This window comes from Excalfactoria chinensis, chromosome 4 (assembly GCF_039878825.1).
Source record: "Excalfactoria chinensis isolate bCotChi1 chromosome 4, bCotChi1.hap2, whole genome shotgun sequence".
Classification (NCBI taxonomy): domain Eukaryota; kingdom Metazoa; phylum Chordata; class Aves; order Galliformes; family Phasianidae; genus Excalfactoria; species Excalfactoria chinensis.
In genome coordinates, this window is record NC_092828.1 from 62,596,929 (window position 1) to 62,618,689 (window position 21,761).

The following is a 21,761-nucleotide window of genomic DNA, read 5'->3' on the forward strand; positions in this document are numbered from 1 at the left end:
GTTGTTACACTGTTTCTAATTGCTAATTCCAAGTACAAACACATCAATTATCGAACTTTGTGCAGGGCAAACAGCATCCAAATCTAAGATGAAACAAGAATGTAAAACTAAGTGAAAATAAATAAATAAATAAGGCGATCAGTGCATTTCCAGGACTCTTGCTTCAGAGTTCAAACCATGTCAACTCAGAATTCAGAACCAAACTCCTGTAGGTGGCGTTAAGCTCGATGTGTTTTAGTCGAGAAAGCTGACATAGCAGATCACTGGTTAGCAGTTACTACGGCAGAAACGCAGTTCCTGCTTACAAAAAATAACACAGTAGGGGGAGCTCAAATGCAACGTCCTTTTAAGGCGAAAACTAAGCTTATTACTTCTGCAATGCAAACAGCTCTTCCTGGACAGATTCAGCTAAATACTACTGAATAAACCACGTCTTATGAATAAAACTCACTGCATGCTAATCATCTAGAACACGTGATTCTTGCACAAACAGAAGGACACCACTTTAATTAATCCACAAGAGGTACAGACATGATAAGTAATACTGGAAGCCAGATAGTGCAGACATGGTTATTAGGAAGAATTCATTGTAATGCTGAGAGATGCAAAGATTTTTCAGAACACGTAGTGAGCAGCTTTGCAGAAATGTGCAGTACTTTAATAACTAATCTAATATTTACCAATAAACTGAACAGAGCTCCACTGTATAGCAAGCTTAACAAGATCTCCATTCTAGTGCCCCCCCAAAAGATCATGGTGAACTATATAAAACTAAGGGGGTCTCCATTCAATGTGCCTTTCCAACATGAGCTACACTGCTAGCAGAGCCATTTCATAGCCAAAAACCAAGCATACAGACTAAATGCCATTTGTATAAAACACAAGCAATGATTCCATTGCTTCCTTTCTCTAGGACTGAACTCCACTTGCTGAGAGGGGCATTCACTCTGTGATATCTGCCCAACACAATTCCCTTCCCATTACTCTCACTAATCATGCACAAAGATGAATTCAAAAATTCCTAATTATCTGGATTTTCCCTCTAATCAGTCTATCCTTCCCCTTCTGAAATGTGGTCTCACTCATAAACTCACTGCACAATGGACAGACATCAGTTACATATGTTTTGTGATCATCAAAATTTCAACGCTTGCCATATTGTGCAGACAACAAGGAACAAGTCATAGTCACTCTCACCTAAAGATGTCAGTCCAAGCATTGGTAACTTCTCTTACTCTGTTACCATCTACAGCAAAAAGGAACCTTCCATAAGGCCTATAGTCTGAAGCTGAACATAATGTGATGAAAATACAACATACTCTGAGACTTTAGCAGAGTTCTGACTTCAGGCAGGATCACTATAATATGTTTTAACTTTAGACAATAATGTAGTCAGGATACTTTGAAAGTGCACTCCCAAAATCAGATGCTGAGGCAAAGTTTCAGCACATGCCTGAAAAAAAGAAATTTCTAGGAATAATGCAGAAACTGTTAGAACAGTGGGAATTTCTAAAAGAGTTCATTGTAAACTAACAAGGTAGCAGAATACTGCTACTTAACAATAGTAATAAATGGGGTCAACTTTGGTGGTAGGTGGACAGTTGGACTAGATGATCTTAGAGGTCTTTTACAACCTTAATGATTTCATGAAAACATTACAGAGAGTTTGAAGCAATATAGCAGGTGAAGAAACATTCATTTCCATTAGGAATGGAATCACAGAAACTTTGTATTACTATTAAGAGAATAGACTGAAGTTTTCCAAATTCAAATGAGAAATCATGGTAAGTCAGTCATGCACACTGTCCTTTTTAAGAACTGCTCACACAAAAGATAAACCAAACTATTTTTATACAATTTGGCATAAATACTAGACGCCTAAAATGGGAAATTCGAATGTCCATTCTAGACATCCATAAGAGAGTTCTAAAGAAACATCACCACATACTTCATCTGTTACCTACCTTACACATTCATTAGTTCCACTGTCTGAAAAGCACACCAGGCCAGACAGAAACTTAGCCTGACAATGTAAACACTACTTTTCAGAGTAGCCATACAAAGTAAACTAGGAAATGGATTCTTGTCTTTAAATGGCTTTCAGTTCTGATTTCCAGGTTTGAAGAGAAAAAAACACAAAAGGCTACTAACACTTCAGTCTGGTCCTATATCGTAATTTAAACGACAGAACAATTGGTGTGTTTTTAGGAAATTATTTAGTTGCATACTGAGATTCTTCTAAGGGTATTAATCCAGGTTTTAATCAAACACTAGAATGTTATTGCTATTAGCTTATAACATTTCCTTTATTAAACAAAACAATATATAGTAACAATAATTAGGAACAAAACTCACTAACAGGAAATTATTTTTAGTCTCTTATGCTTGGGTTTTGGTCAAGATCCATCAGACAGATTTTGCTGGTAAAAAATGAAGGGCAGGTACGGACAGCAGCCAAGTTACCAACATATGACTGATGGCTTGACTAGTAAAAATGGGAGAACCAGCTGCCCTTCGCCTTCAGTGCTCTCTGAAGAAATTCTACTATTTTCTGGCCAGCTCCTCCTGGCAAAGAGAAACACAATTAGCAGTTACATTTTTTGAACAAGGACACATACAAAACACAACTTCTCACAGCAAGTAACACCACCTCCCATCAGATATATCAGTAAGATAAGTCCTCCTAAAAGGTCTACGCTTACTGGTATTTTACATTCCAAAAGCAAGAAAGACATTTGTAAAACTCCCTGAAAATACAACCATTCCTTCTATTATTTCTTAATACATACCTGGGAGAAGCTTGAAAATGTGGTGTCTTCTGGCACAAAGACAAAACTTCCCAACCACACAAATGAAGAAAATCTCAGACTTTAAAGACTCAAAGTTATCATCAGCGAGATCTCTTCTTTCTGTACTTCAGTTTGTGCCAAGATGGGAAGAAATTTCAGAAGCTGAATCAACATCTGGATCACGATGCAAAGAACACCAGAGCTAAGAGAAAATCCTAAACCACATTCACAGTTTTCTTCAGAGAAGATAAAAACATCAAATACCACAAATTACTTGATCTCAATAGAAAAGCCTGAGGTCAACCTCTTGGTAATTTTACAGTGAGAGAGGAACATCCAAGATCATTTACAGACGAATAATTACCTTGCTTCAAAAGCTGCTTTGAGTAAAATAAATGGCTATTTTATTGACTACATAATCATATTAAAGATCATCAACCAAACACAGCCGGACTGAGCTGAAGAAGACACACAACAGTACTTTGCACTTCAAAAGCAATACTTGTCTTCTCAGCATGTACTGAGTCTGTGAAAAGACTTCCATGCAGCAGCAAGGCCAGCAACCATACCATTCACCAGTGACCAGTGTTTGTGTAGCTGGAACACAGAAAATTACAGACTTAGCAACTCTAGTGACCAGTCGTTGGCCTTTTAATCCAATCAAGTGCTACTGAATTAAATAATCACTGTACATATATTTAAGAGTGGAACTGCAGAGTTTTTGTTTTCATAAAAATATATTGCTAATAATTACATCTTGTAAAGGCAATTCAGGTATGCTGGAGACCAAGAAGTTTCCACCTTTGTAGTTTCTGCTATAAACAAAAAAAAAAACAAAGGAAACTCTTTGCCACTTTGTAGGAACAGATTGATAGGAATAAAAAAAACAAAACAAAACATACAGTTCACAATCTTCAACATACATGAAAAATGTGATGCAATCATAACTGAATGCAAATAAACACGCCCTGCATCTTATTCACCTTTGTGTAACACAATAATTCAGATTAAAATCTCTACTCTCATTCCAAACTGGAAAACATGACTTTATAAAAACAGTGCTTTAAAAATCCATCAGGAAGTTATTTATAACTCTCACCATGCCAAAGGCAGACGTATTTTGCTCTTTAAGAATTATTACATATGCAAACTTCATACTACCAAATGGACTCTTTCAGGTAGGTAAACATACCTGTTGGACTCTACTGCAACAAATTACTCATCTGATTAAAGAATATGAAGACAATTACATACATGAATCTTAGACAGATTTCCCCCTCCTTAATTAGCATGTATTTATATATTACCATCATTACATTCAAGCAGGTACATATTCAAGGTAACAACTAAATCGAAAGCTGCAAGCCTCCATCCACAATTAGGGTACTCCCTGTAACATATGGGGTCTCAAGAAGAAATAAAACAGCTTTTGCAACTTCATGAGGGTCTCCAAATCTTCCAAGGGGAATTGCTTTCTTCAACTCATCTTCTTCCAAGTGAGCAGTCATCTCTGTGTGAATAAAGCCTAAGAATGGAAAAATATGAAGAATAACCTAATTTTGAATTACATTTTCCCAGTGGAGTTTCCCTTGAAACCTCCAACATGCCCATCCCCAGCAACAATTCTCCAAAGTCTTAGAAGTCAGTCTGCATCATTTTGTAGAAAAGAAGGAATTTTTTACCTAACCAACCAAACAGTTTTGGAAGCACTGGTGTAATAGAGATCTGTATTAACAAAAAAAAGGTAACTCTAAAATTGTGCTCAAAAAACATTTTCTGAAAGACAAAAAATAAACACACCACCAAAACACGCACAATAAAAAAGAGTGGGTGTGAAATCCCTATCTAGATACACCTACTGCTTGCAAGCACCTTCACTGAATTTTAGAGCTCATTCCAGAACTTTCGGAATTCCTACTGTAACTCTTCCCTGAGGAATATTTCTTTACAATTTTGAAGGACAACCCTTCATAATTTCAGTTTCCTGAGATTTAATTTTCCCACTGTCGCACCTCCCCTCACATAAGCTGCAGCTTCATAAAGATCTGATCTAATGTCCATCTGCCACTAAGAAGAAGTCTCAGCTTTACTTTCCGCTGTACAAATCTCTTCTATGAGCTGTTCAACTCACTAACCAATAAAAGGTATTTTTCCTGCCTAGTTCATGAGCTGAATTGGTTCACATGGAAGTCTGAAAAACACAGCAGCACAAGGCGAGCAGCAGAGTACACACATAACTCAGAGCACAGAATGTCAGAAAAGACAAACAAGGCTTTTTCTTATGGCTGGTGGTTTGCCTGGAACAGACTGTCTTATGAAACCATCCTCATGAAATTTCTTTCCAGACCATCCCTGTTTACTAAAAGGAAAGACAGGGATGTTTTCAAGACAGTTTCATATGGTCTTCAATGCTTCTATAATAACAAATAAATATTCTTTAGAAGCATTCTTTACACAAAGGTAGCTCTCTGTACATAGCTATTTCTAATTTGTCCATCCATAAGGATGGCAGGTTTTGAAGGAGAACAAAGAAAAAAAAGCAATTCTTAATGTAAGTACGCATAGAAAAACAGGTAGATGCATACTCTCAAATTTGTCAGCGTTCCCATGGAAAAACTGAAGTGTTTTGTAAAAGAATATATTATATCTTAAACTAGTGAAAAAATAAGAAAGGGGGAAAAAAACCACAAAGGTTGAAGAAAAACTAATAATTTGTCTTAAGTATTTGCAGAGTACACCAAATATCTAGCAGACTTGAAGACCATTTACTGCTATAGTGGAGGATTTATGAACATCCCATGAACTAACCTGGAGCAACCACATTGACTCGAATTTGCTTTCTTGCAACTTCTTTAGCAAGAGAACGTGAAAATCCAACTATTCCTGCTTTACTAGCACTGTATATGCTTTGACCAGAGTTGCCTTTAAGTCCTACAACACTTCCTAAAATAAAGAAACAACAAAGAGGTTAGATGCTAATAGCTGTATTGTTTCAGTTTTAACATTTTGATAGAAATGAGATTAAAGGAAAAGGAATTCAAAGTATATTACTGAATACACATTACAGTCTATTGCAATAAGCAAATCCCTCTGTAGTTTTTATGATAAGTGCATATCCACGCTGAGGAACATGTACCAGGAAAGTAAAGTGGAAAAATATCATTGCACTGAAAAAAAAAAGGAACCACCACACCAATTTAATTCTTATAACCAGCAGCTGGTAGATTTAGCTACTGAAAGTTGCTGATAAGGTAAAATTGTGTTGTTTTGGTGGTTTTTTTTCCAGAAATATTTAAACTCTTAGGTGTTTATTGTTGAAACGAGCAGTCAAGCAACATTCAGAAGTTGCTGAAATTAGATAAAGGAATGAGAACTCGTAAAGAAATGCCCAACATAGAATAGAAAGAAATATAAAGAAAACAGTCAGTTGCAAAAAGCAACATTTCAACATTTCATATGCCTGACCATTCTAGAAAAGTACTTTCCATATAATTCCAACGGGATTAGACAAGCAATTTACCTATATTAACAATAGCACCTCCTTGATGATGAATCATACTTTTTACAGCAGCTTTGCATGTCAATATTGTTCCTAAAAGGTTTGTGTGTATCTGGGATACCATATCTTCAGTCTTGGTTCTCAGTAACAAGCCATCCCTGACAAACAGACAAAAAAACACACAAGAGCTCACTGCACAACCTCAGTGATCACATTTACTCATAATTAAACATGACCAATGAGCAGAATATTAAAGGGGATTTCTGATCTTTTCTACATTCCAGCATTCAAAATTTGGACATTGCCAGGATGACACACAGCAGGAGAAGTGTGCTGCTATTCTGATAACAAAGTTTCGTTTGCAAGAAATACCGCTTTGGACTATTTCAGGAAGAACAAGTAGAAGACAGAAAATAGAGGTGGAACTTATAAACTCAGAAGTCAGAATCTACAGTGAAAGCTGTTTAAATTCATTAAAATTTTACTTCCAACAGAAATAATATACCAGTGAACACTTGATATTGTTCTCAGATGCTCTCATTAACAACACACTTAACACCTCATGACAATACGGTGCAGTCTCAAATTACTTACTGCCTTGTATTTTATAACTTACTTGTTAATCCCAGCTGCATTAACCAGGTAGTTAATAGGACCTAATTTCCTCTGTATCTCCTCAAAAGCATGCTGGACTTCTTGTTCTCTGGATATATCACAGCTAACTGCCAGGTGGCCAGCTGCATTGAAATAAAGGCACGTGATGATAACAGTAGAAAGAAGTTTGTAATTCATAAATCTTAAGAATTTATAAACTCAACTGAAAGAACAGATGTTGAACTTGTCATAACTTGAGGAATCCATTTCATCTCCAGAGAATTAAATCAGCACAGTTTTCAAGAACTGCACTAATTTGTTACATGACAACTCTCATCATACTTTCAGCCTTTTGAAGTCAGAACTTCAGCATGATCTGACTGGCCTCTGTTCTAGCTTGGTCACGAGCCACAGATGACTCAATTCCTACCAAATCCCTGCTGCAACCTTGAACAACTCCTTGAATCTATTCTATCTGCATGATATGAATTGCAACATATTCACTTTTCCCAAAGAGCTCTGTGAAAACAAAGGTGTAATGAAATAACTGCTCCCAGTTTCCTCGTCTATTTAAACAACATGGTTCATTTAATGACTTATTACTTTCACAAGTTACCTAGGCATTTGACAGTGAAGAACCAATTGCAAATCAGTATACATACCACCAAGACTGTGTGCAGTATTTTGGGCTACTTCAAGATTTCTAGCAACAATTGCCAGGTGGCAGCCTTTCTGTGCCAATAATTCTGCAACAGCTTTTCCTATTCCTCGGGATCCTCCAAAAATGGCACAAACCTTGCCCATCCTAAAAAACAAGGTGCAAATAAACCATGAATTTCAGAGCAAACATTGCACAGAACAACCACTGCTCTTTTCAATATCACGATCCTTACTTATTTGCAGCATTTTGTAATGCAGGATTACAAAAGTTGAGATTTTTTTTTTTATTTTATTTGTGGAAAATTAAATAGCTGAAGTAAATAAGACACCATTTCAACAATTTCTGAAATAGCAAATATATATATATATATATGCACTTAGTCTAGAACTTCAGTACTAATGCTACAATAACTCCTATTTATTTGAGACAATATGTGATTTATGCATCTAAAACCCATAATGTATCACCCAGCTGTTTATTCAAAGCCAACACGGTAGATGTGATTATATTGTTTCTGCACTATTCTAGTACTAAATTTAGCCTCAAGGACTCTCTCCATCCCACGTATCGGTGCTGAACGCTCAAACTGCAAATACTTCTGGAGCATGACTTGATAACACTGTATTTACAGCAGGTTAAAACTATGCTTCACTACATAATACTATATTTTATTACTAGCCTCACAGTTTGTTTGATTTTCTACATTTGAAGACAGAAAATGCTTTTTGAAATCTGAAATGCCTCAGAAATAGCTAGCTTAGATGTATAGGCAGGAATGTAAAATATGCTTTTATTTGTGATTTTACTTGTAATCTCTACAAACCAATCACCATCTGCCTGGGGACTTCTTGAGCCAAAAGAAGGATACAAGCAATAGCAACAAACTTCTTTTCCATACATCTAAATAAATCCTTTTTGACCCAATTACACTTTGCTTTTATAAAATCTTGAGGCACTAAGTTTCATTATTTGTGGAAAATTTTGTGTTCAAATTGCTTTCTGATTAGAGAACACTACACTTTTCTCCTTGTATCATCCCCTTTCTGCTCATGACTTCAGAGACCACACTTCAGCATTTTACCATATGCCCTGTATCCTCTTCCGGGTCTACTTAGTTACTCTCAGACATCTGGAAGCCATTCTATATCCTACCAAAGACTGTAGGAATTCTGTCCCTTTTCACTATTTAGTTCTATTATGCCCCTTTTGATGTGTTTTAACTAAAACTGCACACGCACACACACAGACACTATCGATTCCTATAAATGTGCAATGGTTTTAATCACAGAAGACTAGAAAATGACTGGGTGCTCTCTCTGTCAGATTTTGGTTGCAAAAGACCAAAATCTGCCAGAGGGAGCAGCCCATCCGTGTAACAGACTAGAAAATGAACACAAGTGCCTGAAATCAATCTGTGCAGCCGCTTCCCAGCTAACACACTAGATGAGAAGGAGCAGGAAGAAGAGGGATGCTTCTATCTCAGATGGGCATCCTTTCAAAGAACACATACAAGAAGATGTGCTGTGTGAAGACAACTTCTTAGTGAAAAAAACAAGTACGACAGCCTCACTAGGAAGGCTAACCTTTTGAGTACTCACATTAGGTAGCTTGTCTGCAACGGACTAATCAAGAGGTTTTGTACCCAAGAACTGAAGCTCTTACTGACTCAGCAGACTAGAGGCACAACCAGGTTGTATTGTGTTGACATATTTTGGTATTAATGAAGTCTCAGTCTGCCTTTTTCACCAGGAGGGATCTATTCTTCCACAGGATGAACCACACAGATTGTGGGAAGTTTTTTGTCCTTTTGTTGCAACAATGTTATCTCTCCCTCCATGTTCTCTCACCAGCACCGCTGTACCTACTCTGTTATACTCAGGTGAAACCTGGACCAAAACGGGTTGGAAAGAACCTCTGGAAGCAATCTCATCTAACTCCCCTGCCCAAAACAATGCCAAGTTGGTGTCTTAGCACTCAGAGCCTCGTCCAGGTCAGTTCTGAATATCCAAAGGATATCCATAATTAAGGACAGTCCCCTTACTCAGCATGAGGTACCCACAAGTCTCCAGAAACAGTTCTAGGATAAACTACAGCGAGGTGCCTTACACTGCTGATGGATGCAGCCAGACCTATACGTATTTCCTTTCCCCAAACCCTCCGAATTTGCCTGTTTTACGCCCCCCCACAGCCGCTGGTCCCGTGGCTTTTTTCAGTCTTGGGAAAACATCCTCTTCAGCTGCGTCATTCTGCCCTTCCTGCTCCCCGTGGGAAAGCAAAAGGCACAGCGACCACGTGCTTTCGGAAGGAATGCTCCATGTCCTCGCGCACTAACCAGGTATTTGCAGGGGGCGTGCGCTAAGGCTCTTACCGTTACAACTTACGTTTCGACACAAAAACACCATTAAGATTCTTCGGAGTTGCGACTTGGGACGAAAAAACTACAGTCGGAAGAACAAGCCTTAATTCCCTGATCAAAGAACGGCACGGAAAACCAAGCTTCCCCCGAGCAACAGCGTCTTCTCAAGGCCACCACGCAGCTCGTTGCAGTGCCCGCTCCCCCCTCACGCTCTCGGTCCCGTTCTTTAGGGACGAGCCGCTCACCCCGTGCCCACCACGGCTCTGACACGCTGGAGGTTTCCTCCAAGAAGCGCCGCCGGGGACGCGCCTCCCTGGGCCAGCCCCGCTCCGCCGCCCGGACAGCACCCCGTCCCTCACACACAACCTCCTCTCCCCGCAGCAAACCTTCTCTTTATTAGATTCCCTTATTTCGGGCAGGGAGGAAAAGGGCCCGGCTCGCGTGCGGCTGCCACCGCGCACTTCCGACCTGCGGCCCCGGAGGTGAGTGCGCCCGCAACGGCCTCATATTACCGCTAGGGGGAGCCCGAGCGCAGCCAACTCCGCACCGCCCGGCGGCGGAGGGGACCGCGGAGACGCCGCTCAGCTCCGCGCTCACCTCGCGGGGCGGAGCTCCGCAGCACGGATCCGGCGGTCGGGCTCAAGATGGCACCCCCAACGCAGCTCGCCCGGGGGCCGCGGGGCACGCCGGGACGCGCCGTCCCACACGCCGTGGGGGCGGCACCGAACGCCGACGGTGGGCCGGGCTAACGGCTGCGGGGAGAGCTGAGGGGCGCTGGGGAAAACAGGCCCTGGTCACTGCTGTATATTGGCAGACGCACGTTGTAATCGCTTATACAGCCATCAGGTTGCAACGCTCCCCTTCCCACAACCCTGCGGCGGGGCGTCGGCCTTCTAGGCAGTGCCGCAGCGGAGCTTTGCAGAGAGGAGCAAATGAGCAGGACGCAGGAGAGAAACTCGTTGCGGGGTTTCTGCCAGCCGCAGCAGTGGAGCTGTTTGGGTGACCAAATTACCTTGCTTTTGTTCTTAAGTCATCTCTACTACTGAAGTTTCCTTTAGCTCTTTTATAACCATCCAAAATCTCTGACATTTTCACTGTGTTCTAAGAGTGAGCTTTATCGTGCCAAAATTAGATGGTCTTGCACAATTAGATGCACATTTTCAACATATACACAAGAATACATTCCCCTTATTTGCCACGCTTCTGTGAAGTCTCACATCTTAAGCAAAACATGTACACTCAGAACAAAGTCACGAGATGCTCTAGCAAGTCACTACTATTTTCACACTCTCCTGACCAAACAGGTTTCCCCACTGCAACCTGATGATTTCACACCTGAGCGTGAGGCCAGCACCAAAGTTCCACCCATGCACTGAGGAGGTGCATCCCTTACTTCTGCTCCAGCTGCTTCTCGCAGCCAGCACCCCACTCCCAGGGCTGTCATGCAGCACGTTGCACATCAAATAAAAACAATCCCCCCCACCACACCCAGCCTTAAAAGCAGGTATTCAGGAAGCATTGCAGAGATGACATCTCACTGTGACTCCCTCCAAATATCAGCCCCTCACTTGAGAAGTGCAGTGCGAAGGAGCGCATCAGTCTCCTTCACCACGTGTATCACAGCACAGTCTCAACTTCCTCATTCTGCCTCATCCCTACTCATATTCACTAGATATTTATATCAGCTGCAAGATAAGATCTACGGCAATCATGTCAAGAATTTATCCTGCAACAACCTCTTTGGATATCGCTCCAATCGCTGGCACAATTAGTATTTTTGATAAATATTTATCCAGAAACACAACTGGGTTTTAGTTCATATGCATACAGAAAATTGCTGTCAGCATTAGGACTAACAGCAAAATATTATGAACAGCCAGCATTCCCATCACACTATGATGCTGAGTTATTCCTACCCTAACAGAGAATGATAGAATCACTCAGGTTGGTAAAGACTCCATCATCAAGTCCAGTCACAACCATACTACCCTAACAACCCTCCGCTAAATCACGTCCCTGAGCACCAAAGCAGTTTTTAAACACATCCAGGGTTGGTGACTCAACCACCTCCCTGGGGAGCCTATTCCAGTGCTTAACCACCCTTTCTATAAAGAAGTGTTTCCAGATATCCAGCCTAAACTTAGCCTGGCACAACTTGAGGCCATTTCCCCTCATCCTGTCATCAGTGAAAAGACCAGCCCTGCTCTTGCTATAAGCACCTTTGGAAGAGAGCAATAAGGTCTTACCTCAGCCTCCTTTCCCCCAGACTAAACAGCCCCAGTTCCTTCAGTCACTTCTTGTCAGGCAGACTCTCCAGGCCCTTCACAAGCCTTGCAGCCCTTCTTCAGACCTGCTCCAGCACCTCCATGACCTTTCTTTACTGAGGTGCCCAAAACTGAACACAGTGCTTGAGGTGAGGCCTCAGCAGTGCCCAAGCACAGGGGCAGGATGACTTCCCTAGTCCTGCTCACCACACCATTCCTGATACAAGCCAGAATGCCATTGGCCTTCTTGGACACCTGGGCACACTGCTGGCTCACATCACACTAATCACAACCTCAAGTATCGAATCTCCACACAGGGTATGGATAACTTGGCACTGTTGTCCACTCTGGTCCTGTAATGAAGCAAAATTCATTTCAGCATCTCTTCATATTTCTATTTAGTGCACTGTATTTACTGTGTCTTCAAGTTTGTTTTGGTGGGAAAAGGGAAGAAACTGGGATGTTGGGAGGTGACAATAGGAGAAGGGAGCAAAAAGGAAGAAGAATTTATATAATGTGGAAAAAAAATTAACTGACGATTAAGACTGAACTCAATAGGACACAAAAGTGAAATACTAGTAGATACTAGTATCTACTTAGAAATCTGTAACATGCTCAAATTGGAGGGACCACAGGCTGTTTGAATCAGGAAACTGAAGGCATAATGGCATAAAGCCATTTTTTATAGCTTCAGTTATTTTTCAGGATTGTTCAGTGTACAATCATGAAAACATTTGCAAGATCAGCACTAGTGAGGCATGGATTTATTGAGCACAGGAATACCTGGTTTGAGGTGGCACATCTACTTACTGACAGAAGACAGCAAGTCGGGGGACTATGCAGCCATTCCCCCATAACTGCACATAGCTGTGATCCTGACCAGGACTTACACTGGCAGAACTTCAGCTGATGATTTGCCAGCAGTGAGTGTTGAACACACTCCATAATAAATAGCAACTGTGATAGTGACAGCAACAATCGTTCATATCTCACAGACCGCTCACCTCCTTTATCTTCACCAGTATTACAGGAAATGTCAAAGACAATATTCTTTACAGCTGTTACCCATTTTACAGACTGAAACACATGCAGTAATATCTGGAAAGCTTACAAGGAACTCAATTCCTGACATTCAATTTTCTCTATCAGACTGTCCCAAATAAATCTAGTTTCATATCTCATCTCCTCACAGAAACACGTTGTTGTCATTTCATCCTTTTCATGCATTTCACTAAGCAGAAGACGACTTCTCCTTGTGAGAGATACAGAAGCCAGTGCAGTTGTAGTTCCTTCTAGTGATTGAGCATTAGAGTAGTAAAGCATAATAATACCCAATCAGATGGCTTAATGAGGTAGAAAGTGGGTTATTAAAGGTAAGAGCTATTTTTAGATGACTACAGGCCCCAATTTTTAATTTACTTATTATAATGAATATTTTCCTTAAAAAACAACAACAAACACATAAACATTTAGCATCCTTGAAAAGAATGATCTATTGCTCGTTCTAGACTATATCAGATGAAATGATCGCTGTTCATATAAAACACATACCTTATTTCAGCAGTTTTAATTACTTCCCATAGGTATGGATTTTCAAGAGCGCAGTTCATTGCAAAATTCTCCTAGAAGTCCAACATGTTTCTCTAGGTTTTTCCAGTAGTAGGTCTGATAATCACACCTGCCCATCCACACAATTAACATCTGGCTTACAGATACCTAGGATGGCACAAACTACTGTCCTGAAATCCCAGAGGAAATGTTATGGATTACATATACGTACAGTTACTCATTGTATAGAAAATATTAACTGCAAAGGGGGAAAAGAAAAGAGCAACTTAGAAGACCAGTCTAGAAGGTATGTCTTTACCACACTATGCTTACTGCTGGCTGTGAAAACATGATGCAAGTTGATACACCTGTTGGGTGCTACAGGAGTCTGAGCTGTTCTTCCAGAACAGAACAATTTCATTCATGTATTTAAGTATAATTTTGTTTTTATCCTCGCTTGTCTAAAATGTCTCTGTAAGGTTCTGTGTTGTTTTTATACTGAACACGCAGAATATAGTGTATTCCACATAATACAGCGATAAGATTATCCCCAGCCCTCTGTGGATAAACTCTGCCAAAGTTCAACTCTCCTCATCATCCAGTTTCTTCACATCATTTTCTTTATTCTTGCCCATCCTATTTCTTTCAACAGACGCAACATTCAAATACCACTTTATAATTACTTAGCTGAAATTATGCATATTCTGAGTAAAATCAAAGTAAAATTCTGAGTAAAAGCTAGTGCTTCTCTACTGTCTCTGTTTAGCTGTTATGCCAGAGAAGATACATAACCAAGGACCAGATGTTTATCCTGCTATCTCCCAAAACCAGACAGCTGGCTTCTCCTCCCAGCTTACTCTCTGCAACAAGAGGAACATCAAGCATGATGTGTCTGCAGCCCCAAACCACCTTAACTGGCACAGTGAAAGTCCACTGCTTTTCTATCTTTCCTTCCCTCTTCCTGCCAGGCAGAAGGAAAAAGAATGTTTCTTTTTTTCTGTGTCAAAGGAAAATGAAACAGTTATCATTAACATCCACAATCACTTTTTCCCCCATAATATTGCCTATAGATTGAAGCTTTTTCAAGCAAAATTGCCTAAGTCAGGACTGACTACCACTGTACATAACTCTGCAGCACCCATTTCCACTCAGATCACAATTATTTTAGGCATTCCATGCAAGCAGATAACATTTCTGCAGTGTGCAGTGTTTACACAGCATACTCATTCCCGTTTACTTTATCAAATCATTGTTCAATTTAAGGATGCCTTTCACAAACAATTCTTCTGCTCTAATAGCACCGAGTCACACATTTGCTTTGCAGACACCTCAGTGAAGCGCTCCTGTCAACATGGGTTGTCTGCCATGTGCTCTAAAATGTTTTTGAAAAAAAAAAAATATGGTATGCCATCTGGCTCCAATACGCTCAATAAACCCACTGGAATATGAAGGTTTAAGGAAGCTACAATCACATGATAACCACCACTTACAAACATATGTATTTACCAATGATAAGAGCAAGGAAAAAAAGGAAATAGCTTTGTTTTTTTATATTTCAGTTTCTCACAACTCCAAACATAAAAAGTCATTTTAGAGAACAAAGCAGGATGGCTGCTCTGATTCCCAGAAGCCTGCGGTCCAATTTTATTTTTCAAGTGAAATGAAGAAGGAAGAATAACTAGCAGAGGGATGAGAAGCAAAAGCTCTTCAGGTTGCTGACAGGAGGGGTGCAATTCAGGAGACGTGCTGCAAGTTTTGTTTCTTCAACTTGCCATACCACTTACTGTTTTTCCCTTCTGAATGTTCTCCCATCTTTAACTGAGGCAAATGGTTGTCAGCTCTCTCACTGTCACAGCCCTGGGGAAAGATCTCGGTGTAAAGGGCTGGGGTTTTTTTGCTTGTCTGTTTTGAAGAAACACTTTTAGGATTTAATGTAGAAACAGAAATGCATCTGCAAAACAATACAAAACAAACAAACAAAAACCTGAATCACCAAATCACCAGAGATACAGGCTTTAAGCCCCATTTGGAAAGGCATTATCTTTTATTTCAAAAGTCACTGATTTTTTCATAGGAAACAAAACCAAATTCATTAATGAATCATAGAATTACTCACGCTGGAAAAGACCTCAAAGACCATCAAGTCCAACCACAGCCTAACCATAGTGCCCTAACTCTAACAACCCTCTACTAAATCAAGGGTAAGGGAGTTTACCAAGAAGTGACCATGTAATAAAAGTTGGGTAACTTTTCTCTGTTTTCTCTGTGTTTTCTGTGTTTTCTCTGATTTTTGAAGTAAGATTGAACCTATTTACTAAACACTTCTAGACTTCCATTTTCTGGAAGAAGCAAGTTCTTTAAGAAAAATAGAATAAAAAAATGGAGCTTTTCTGGTAATGTGTACCTAGATTAAACTGCTGTTAAATGCATATAAATAAATGATCTGCTAAATATGTGTTAGGCAATTCTATTTATGACATTTTGGTACACTGCCTGATAACAATGATGCAAGAGAAAAGAACAAGCTGAGAGTCTGCCAGAAACAGCCTGGGGAGAACAGGGAAATACAGCAGAAAACCAAATGGACTGAGAAGGGAAAAATCAGAAAAGCTTCACCCAATACACAGCAGGACTGCACTCCTGACAAGCATGTGGACACAGTAGGTAGATTTTCTCTGTTTTGAGAGCTGAGTAAGGTTGTGTTGACTGACCTTATACAGCCTCTCTGCATTTTCCCCAACTCAGTGCATACCTATTTTTAGCAGCAGAACTCTGCATAATGTTTTCATAACCCATTTTGGCTGCAACACTACATCCACTTGCAACATCCTTAATTTCTCTAACCAATTTAGGCTGCCTATTTTGTTAAGCAGTTTGGTGTGGGGGGGGGGGGAAGATAGACTGAGAAATAAATAAGGCAGTGATTGCCATTATTTAGCTGTAAAAGGAAGCCTTTTGCTGCAAAGCTTTTGTACCTGGACACTGAGAAATTATAACAAAGACAAGTCAGTTACTGGATGTGGGGGGAGTTCACGAACAAATACAATTGCTGCCATGCTCTTGTGCTTTGCCATCTGGAACTTCACAACACAGCAGGAGGTTCCAAAACAAGATTCTTGGAAGTTAATAAATCTGTAATGCTGACAGGAGGGTCATTCTGTTTCTGATAAGACAGACTGCTCCCTGAGGGATGAGAAAACCCATGTATGTGGAATTAGCATGCAATGTCTGTGCTAGCAAATTTATGTTAAAGAGACAAGCTTTTGCTGGGTTCCTGATGAACATCTCCAGGCATGTGCAGGGCAGCCATGCAGAGATTCATTTTATGATGAAATGGATATGCTGGGAAGAGCACGACATAGTTAGGTATTCCACCTGCAGAAACTCAAAAAGCAGCATAAATTTAAAGATCTTCACACCAGCTGAGAAACCGCAAGTGTCACTAATACTAACCATTTCCATGTATTTTATCAGCCCAGTAAATTGCTAGTTCATTTCTTCTGTCAAAAATAAAAACCACACAGGATAGTACTCTCCATATCAGTATCTGCACCCAAACTATTTCCAAATTCGGGAGAATTACACTCACGGGGGACTGAAAAATGGAAAAGACAAAGTCCAGTTCAAGTATCTGACTAAAGCTCTCTGACTGTAACATTACTCTTTCTACTTCCCATGTCTCTAAAGATAATCATTTTGTAAATAAGATTGTTTTTTCCAGCAGATACATGCATTACGCAAAGTATAAACAAGTAGACAAAATAATACCTAAGTATTATCTGCATGGATCACAGCTTTACGGCCCTATTTCCTGTAATTAATACAATTTATTCTGCTACAGCGTGATTCAGTTCTTTCAGAAAAGCATTCACATTAGCATGGAAATGTTGAGGTAAAACAACTAGAGCCATACAAATACTGATGGTGTATCATTTGTCCATGTAGCTTCCTTTCGAGAACAAAGCATTGCAATGCTACAGGTCCTGATTTCATTTTATAGCATCATTTGAAAGGCAGCTCTTTTCTGCAGACCCAGGCTATACATTTGTAATAATTTTCATACCTTTAGCACATTATGTAAGCATAAATCTTTTAGTTAGCAAGGTGCTCAGCCGTTCAATTTCTAGGTACAGCAATTTTGTCAGATTATTTCCAACCCTTCCTGCAGCTGATACCAAGCACCAGTACCAGTCCCATAATTACTGCTCCCCTTCACGGACACAATTCCAGATGTTCTGTAGGTCTTCTTCTCTCTGTGCACCCCAATAACTTCACTTGTAAGGTGAGGAATCATTTATCTCAATCCTTTCTTTCCCCAAACCCAACAATCTCCTTTCTAAAAAGTACAAAAAAAGGACAACAGAAAAGCACGTACATCCAGCCCATTGGACTTATTGAACGTGACAAGCCATAAACTGCTCCAAAAACACAGAAGATAAAAGCTGTTATGAAATAAACCAGATACTGATTACCCTGAAATTAAGGTACCCACATCTACTCTAAAACAGGCCTTCCTCTCCCAACTCTACACGTTCAAGTTATCAGCATACACAATATTCAACTTCTCCACAGTAAGCAGTTCTCCCAGGTACCACAGGCGTTCCTCCTGCCACCAAAACCAAAGCTGTATACCTATACTACAAATGTCTGAGCCAACGTCTGAGTTACATTCTAGGACTTCATTGCCTTTCCTCCTTAAGAAAGCATTTGCACTCTTAATTTCTAACGCTGCGCCTACAAAACATCTCATCACATGCTTCAACAGTTTTCCAGCACTAGTGACAGAGAAGAGACTTCACATGACTAATGTTGGACATGTATAAACAGATTGAATTCATTGTCAGCATTGCTAGGATTTCTTGGAACAAGTCTCAATCCACATGCTGAGCTGCTTGATTATAGCACTGAAGGCCTTTGCTCCCAACTTGCTTTCTGTGGAGACACAATATTCTTACTATTCATGTAGTAGATACAGTCAGAAAAGTCTCTGGGTCCGAAAACACCTAGTTGTAGAAGTCCCTGGGATTATTTGCTTAGGTGTGGTCCAAGACATCATTTAAGTCTCTGACTGAGCAAAACTCAGAAGTACCAAAAACTGCCACTGAAATCAGTGCAGATTCAGTGTGTACACCAAAGGATTATACCAAACACAGCCACAGCGACTAATGCATAACGTGGGAGAAAGAGAGAAAGCATTCTGGGCCAATTCAGTGAACCACAACCATTACATCTCAAATGGGATGGTCCAAAACAGAGAAAAACTGATTCAGCAAAACAGCTCTATAAAGATTTAACTTCTAAAAACACATTAAATCCATTTCTGTTCTGTAAAGTACTTAATATTTTTGTTTGCTTTTTTGTTCCAATGAATCCAATGCATTTAATCCTTCACGACAGAAAAGCCTAAGAAGTTAACAGAAAAGCACGTGTGAGAAAAGCAGCTGGGCACAACATCAGGCTACTTCACAATCAGCCATTAGACATACCAGCTCTAATTACAGAAAAGTAACTTAGAGGCAAGAAATTACATTTGTGCCTTAGTGACCTCTTATATATTTGGAATCAATATTTCCACATATAAAATCTGTTCCCAGAACGTTACATTGCGTTACTAAATACAGAACAAAAGATAGTGTAAAGCAGCTATAAGCTATTGTAAATTCATCAATAGAGATTTTAGTTGCAAGAACACATGCTAGTTATTTATTTATTTTACAATGCCTGATGCATTGGCAACTTTTATGGAAAAACAACAACCAGAAGTGAATTAGAATCTAGTATTTGCCCTTACAAAGATTACTTCAATTTTCAGCTATTTCCTTAGAAATGTTGCTTTTGATTTTAAAACAAGAAACATGCAGATAAACACAGACTGACCTTCAGACTTGCACACAACTAGGAAGAGATCCAGCTTCTGCCAGTGTTATCAGATGTTAAAGTTCAAAAAGCTCAGTACAATTTTTCTCTACATTAGTTCTTGTGCTTGGCAGAAGACACCTTTTGTTCTGGTGGATTTAGCCATTACTCAAAAGCAGGGCTGTAGTGTAATCAAATCACACCTGTGTGAGCATGCTCTGTTACTATCAGCTGTGAGAGCGTGACACTTCACAGTTAAAACCAAACTTGTTACATAGATCAGCAAAAGTAGGAAGACAGCAGATGGAAAAATTCCCACATCATCCTGTTCATCAGTAACGTGCTTTGGCTGAGTCTACACAACAAAGGGTTGCCGACATAAATACACTATGGTGTGAGGACAGACACAACCTGCTGACTGATCTTTTCTCACCAGCCCAACCTCTGAAGAGATGCAACTGCTCTGGGAACAGTTTCCATGGCATAGTTAAGCCATCCAAGGATGCTGTGCAGCTACACCACTGATTCAGCCTAACCTGTGCCAGCACATGGGGGATTATGGCAGGGGGCTCACTAAGAGGAAGCCTCACAGATATGACAGTAGTCAAGCTCTGCTGTGACCCTCATATCCCAGACATCTAAACATAAGGTCATATCCAGTATGGAACCACATTGCCCTATGGTGGGAGAGGAGTACGTGAATCATTTATGAAGAGATACCTTAATGACAAAAAAAGAAACAATTGTGGTTAAACCAGACAATGTTTCACTGATCTCTTTAATTACAGGGCTGTTCTCCTCCCACTCATTCCCCACTCACACACTGCTGACAGGCCCATCTTGCCATGCCGAGAGAACTGCAGCAACTTTCCCAAACTTGACACTGATTTTAAGCCCAGCAGATCCTGTGCTGCAGGAACATTTGAGAAATGCAACCTACAGAAATGTATATGTTAGTATTTAAATTTTCTTGGACTCAGTGAGCCTTCCAGGTCCCTTTCAAATATTTTATGTGCTCATTAATAATACATCAAATGAGTGAAAACAAATTATAATTGTTTTTCTTTTATATGGCCAAACCTTATTAGCATTTAATACCAAGTTAACACTGATTTCCTTATCAAGGATTATTCTGCATCTGAATAGGTAGAAATCAACATTTTCTATTTTCTTAAGCAAAGCTATAGCAGGCCAACCAGAAATGTGGTTGTGGCACACACAGCTGGGTTGGTAACAGTTGGTTCAGGACCCCATTCTGGTTCACAGGAGAGAAATCAGACACCACATCACTCTTGATCTCCCTCTTGCTTACTGAAGACATTCTCAAAAGAAGCACTCCAGCTTTCTAAGAGTTACGCCTAGCAGTCTTTAGCAAAGACCACCTACTCAGTGTTAAGGAATATGCCCTTGCTGTGAGAATACTGAACGTATAGCCAGAGTGAGTACCCTCTTTTTAAAATTATTTTTACGAGTTTTAAAGCATTCACCTATTCATATGTTTTCTCATCCTTCCTGAAAAGTCTGACCTTCGCATACATCAGCATTATGAAATTTTATTTTGTAGGAAAAAAATAATCACGTATATCAGATGTAAATTACTATATGCAAAGAATTTCAGTGATAGGCAGGACAACAGTTATTTGTGTACGACTAACTTAGAAGTTGGACAGAAGCACAGAGGAAAGCTTTGAAAATGGAGCAGAAAACCAGCAGATTTTCCTGATGTGCATGCATTCAGAAATCACACTGAGGCTGACTACCAGAGTGGGGAAAACTTCTTTGAACTGTAAACTTTTAAGAGCTAGCATTCTTCAGCTTACTGAGAAGTTCAACCAGCTGAAATAAGATATTTGACCTAGGTCACATCCCTTCTGTGGAAAACAATGTCAGTGACCACTTTAAAGTCACTCAGTTGCTGACTCATCTTTCTCTTCCAAGCATCCACAGATATACCATGAGAAAATACAGCACGAGCTAACCACAAAAGATTCTGGGGCTAGCAGCTGTGTGCAAACCAAATCCTACTTTGTAATTGTGGATCTGAAAGTTTATAATTTGACTGAAAAGTAACCGACTCTCCTACGCTTTACAGAGCAGCTAGATGGCATCACCTTTGATCTAGTGCCTTATCCTTATTAGTGGGACAAACAGTTTTTGAGAAAAGGATAGCACAGCCCTAGTAGCTCTTGTTTTT

At 40.0% G+C, this 21,761-nt stretch overlaps 1 protein-coding gene across 9 annotated transcripts; it reads right to left on the reverse strand.

Moving 5' to 3' along the window:
• Positions 1 to 483: 483 nt before the first annotated feature.
• CBR4 (carbonyl reductase 4) lies at positions 484 to 20,358 on the reverse strand. 9 transcript variants are annotated; one of them, XM_072335246.1, is made up of 7 exons: positions 10,497 to 10,631; positions 7,545 to 7,687; positions 6,905 to 7,025; positions 6,310 to 6,446; positions 5,598 to 5,732; positions 2,790 to 4,314; positions 484 to 2,565 (listed from the first exon to the last, which is right to left on the reverse strand). In XM_072335246.1, exons 2-6 carry the CDS (start codon positions 7,684 to 7,686, stop codon positions 4,136 to 4,138), a joined length of 714 nt encoding a protein of 237 aa, XP_072191347.1. In that variant the 5' UTR covers position 7,687; positions 10,497 to 10,631; the 3' UTR covers positions 484 to 2,565; positions 2,790 to 4,135. The 9 variants fall into 9 exon arrangements, with proteins under 9 accessions (XP_072191347.1, XP_072191349.1, XP_072191352.1 ...); XM_072335248.1 differs by lacking the exon at positions 10,497 to 10,631 and adding an exon at positions 10,145 to 10,459 and having other exon boundaries at positions 1,630 to 2,565; XM_072335251.1 differs by lacking the exon at positions 10,497 to 10,631 and adding an exon at positions 19,589 to 20,358 and having other exon boundaries at positions 2,070 to 2,565.
• Between the last annotated feature and the right edge of the window lie 1,403 nt (positions 20,359 to 21,761).

What these genes read in the sequence shown, in the direction of transcription:
- CBR4 (XM_072335244.1), bottom strand. An exon ending in AGGTGCTATTGTTAATATAG is followed by an intron (nt 5,733 to 6,309) that starts GTAAATTGCTTG and finishes TCTTTATTTTAG; the next exon opens with GAAGTGTTGTAGGACTTAAA. An exon ending in AGTCAATGTGGTTGCTCCAG is followed by an intron (nt 4,315 to 5,597) that starts GTTAGTTCATGG and finishes TTCCATTCTTAG; the next exon opens with GCTTTATTCACACAGAGATG.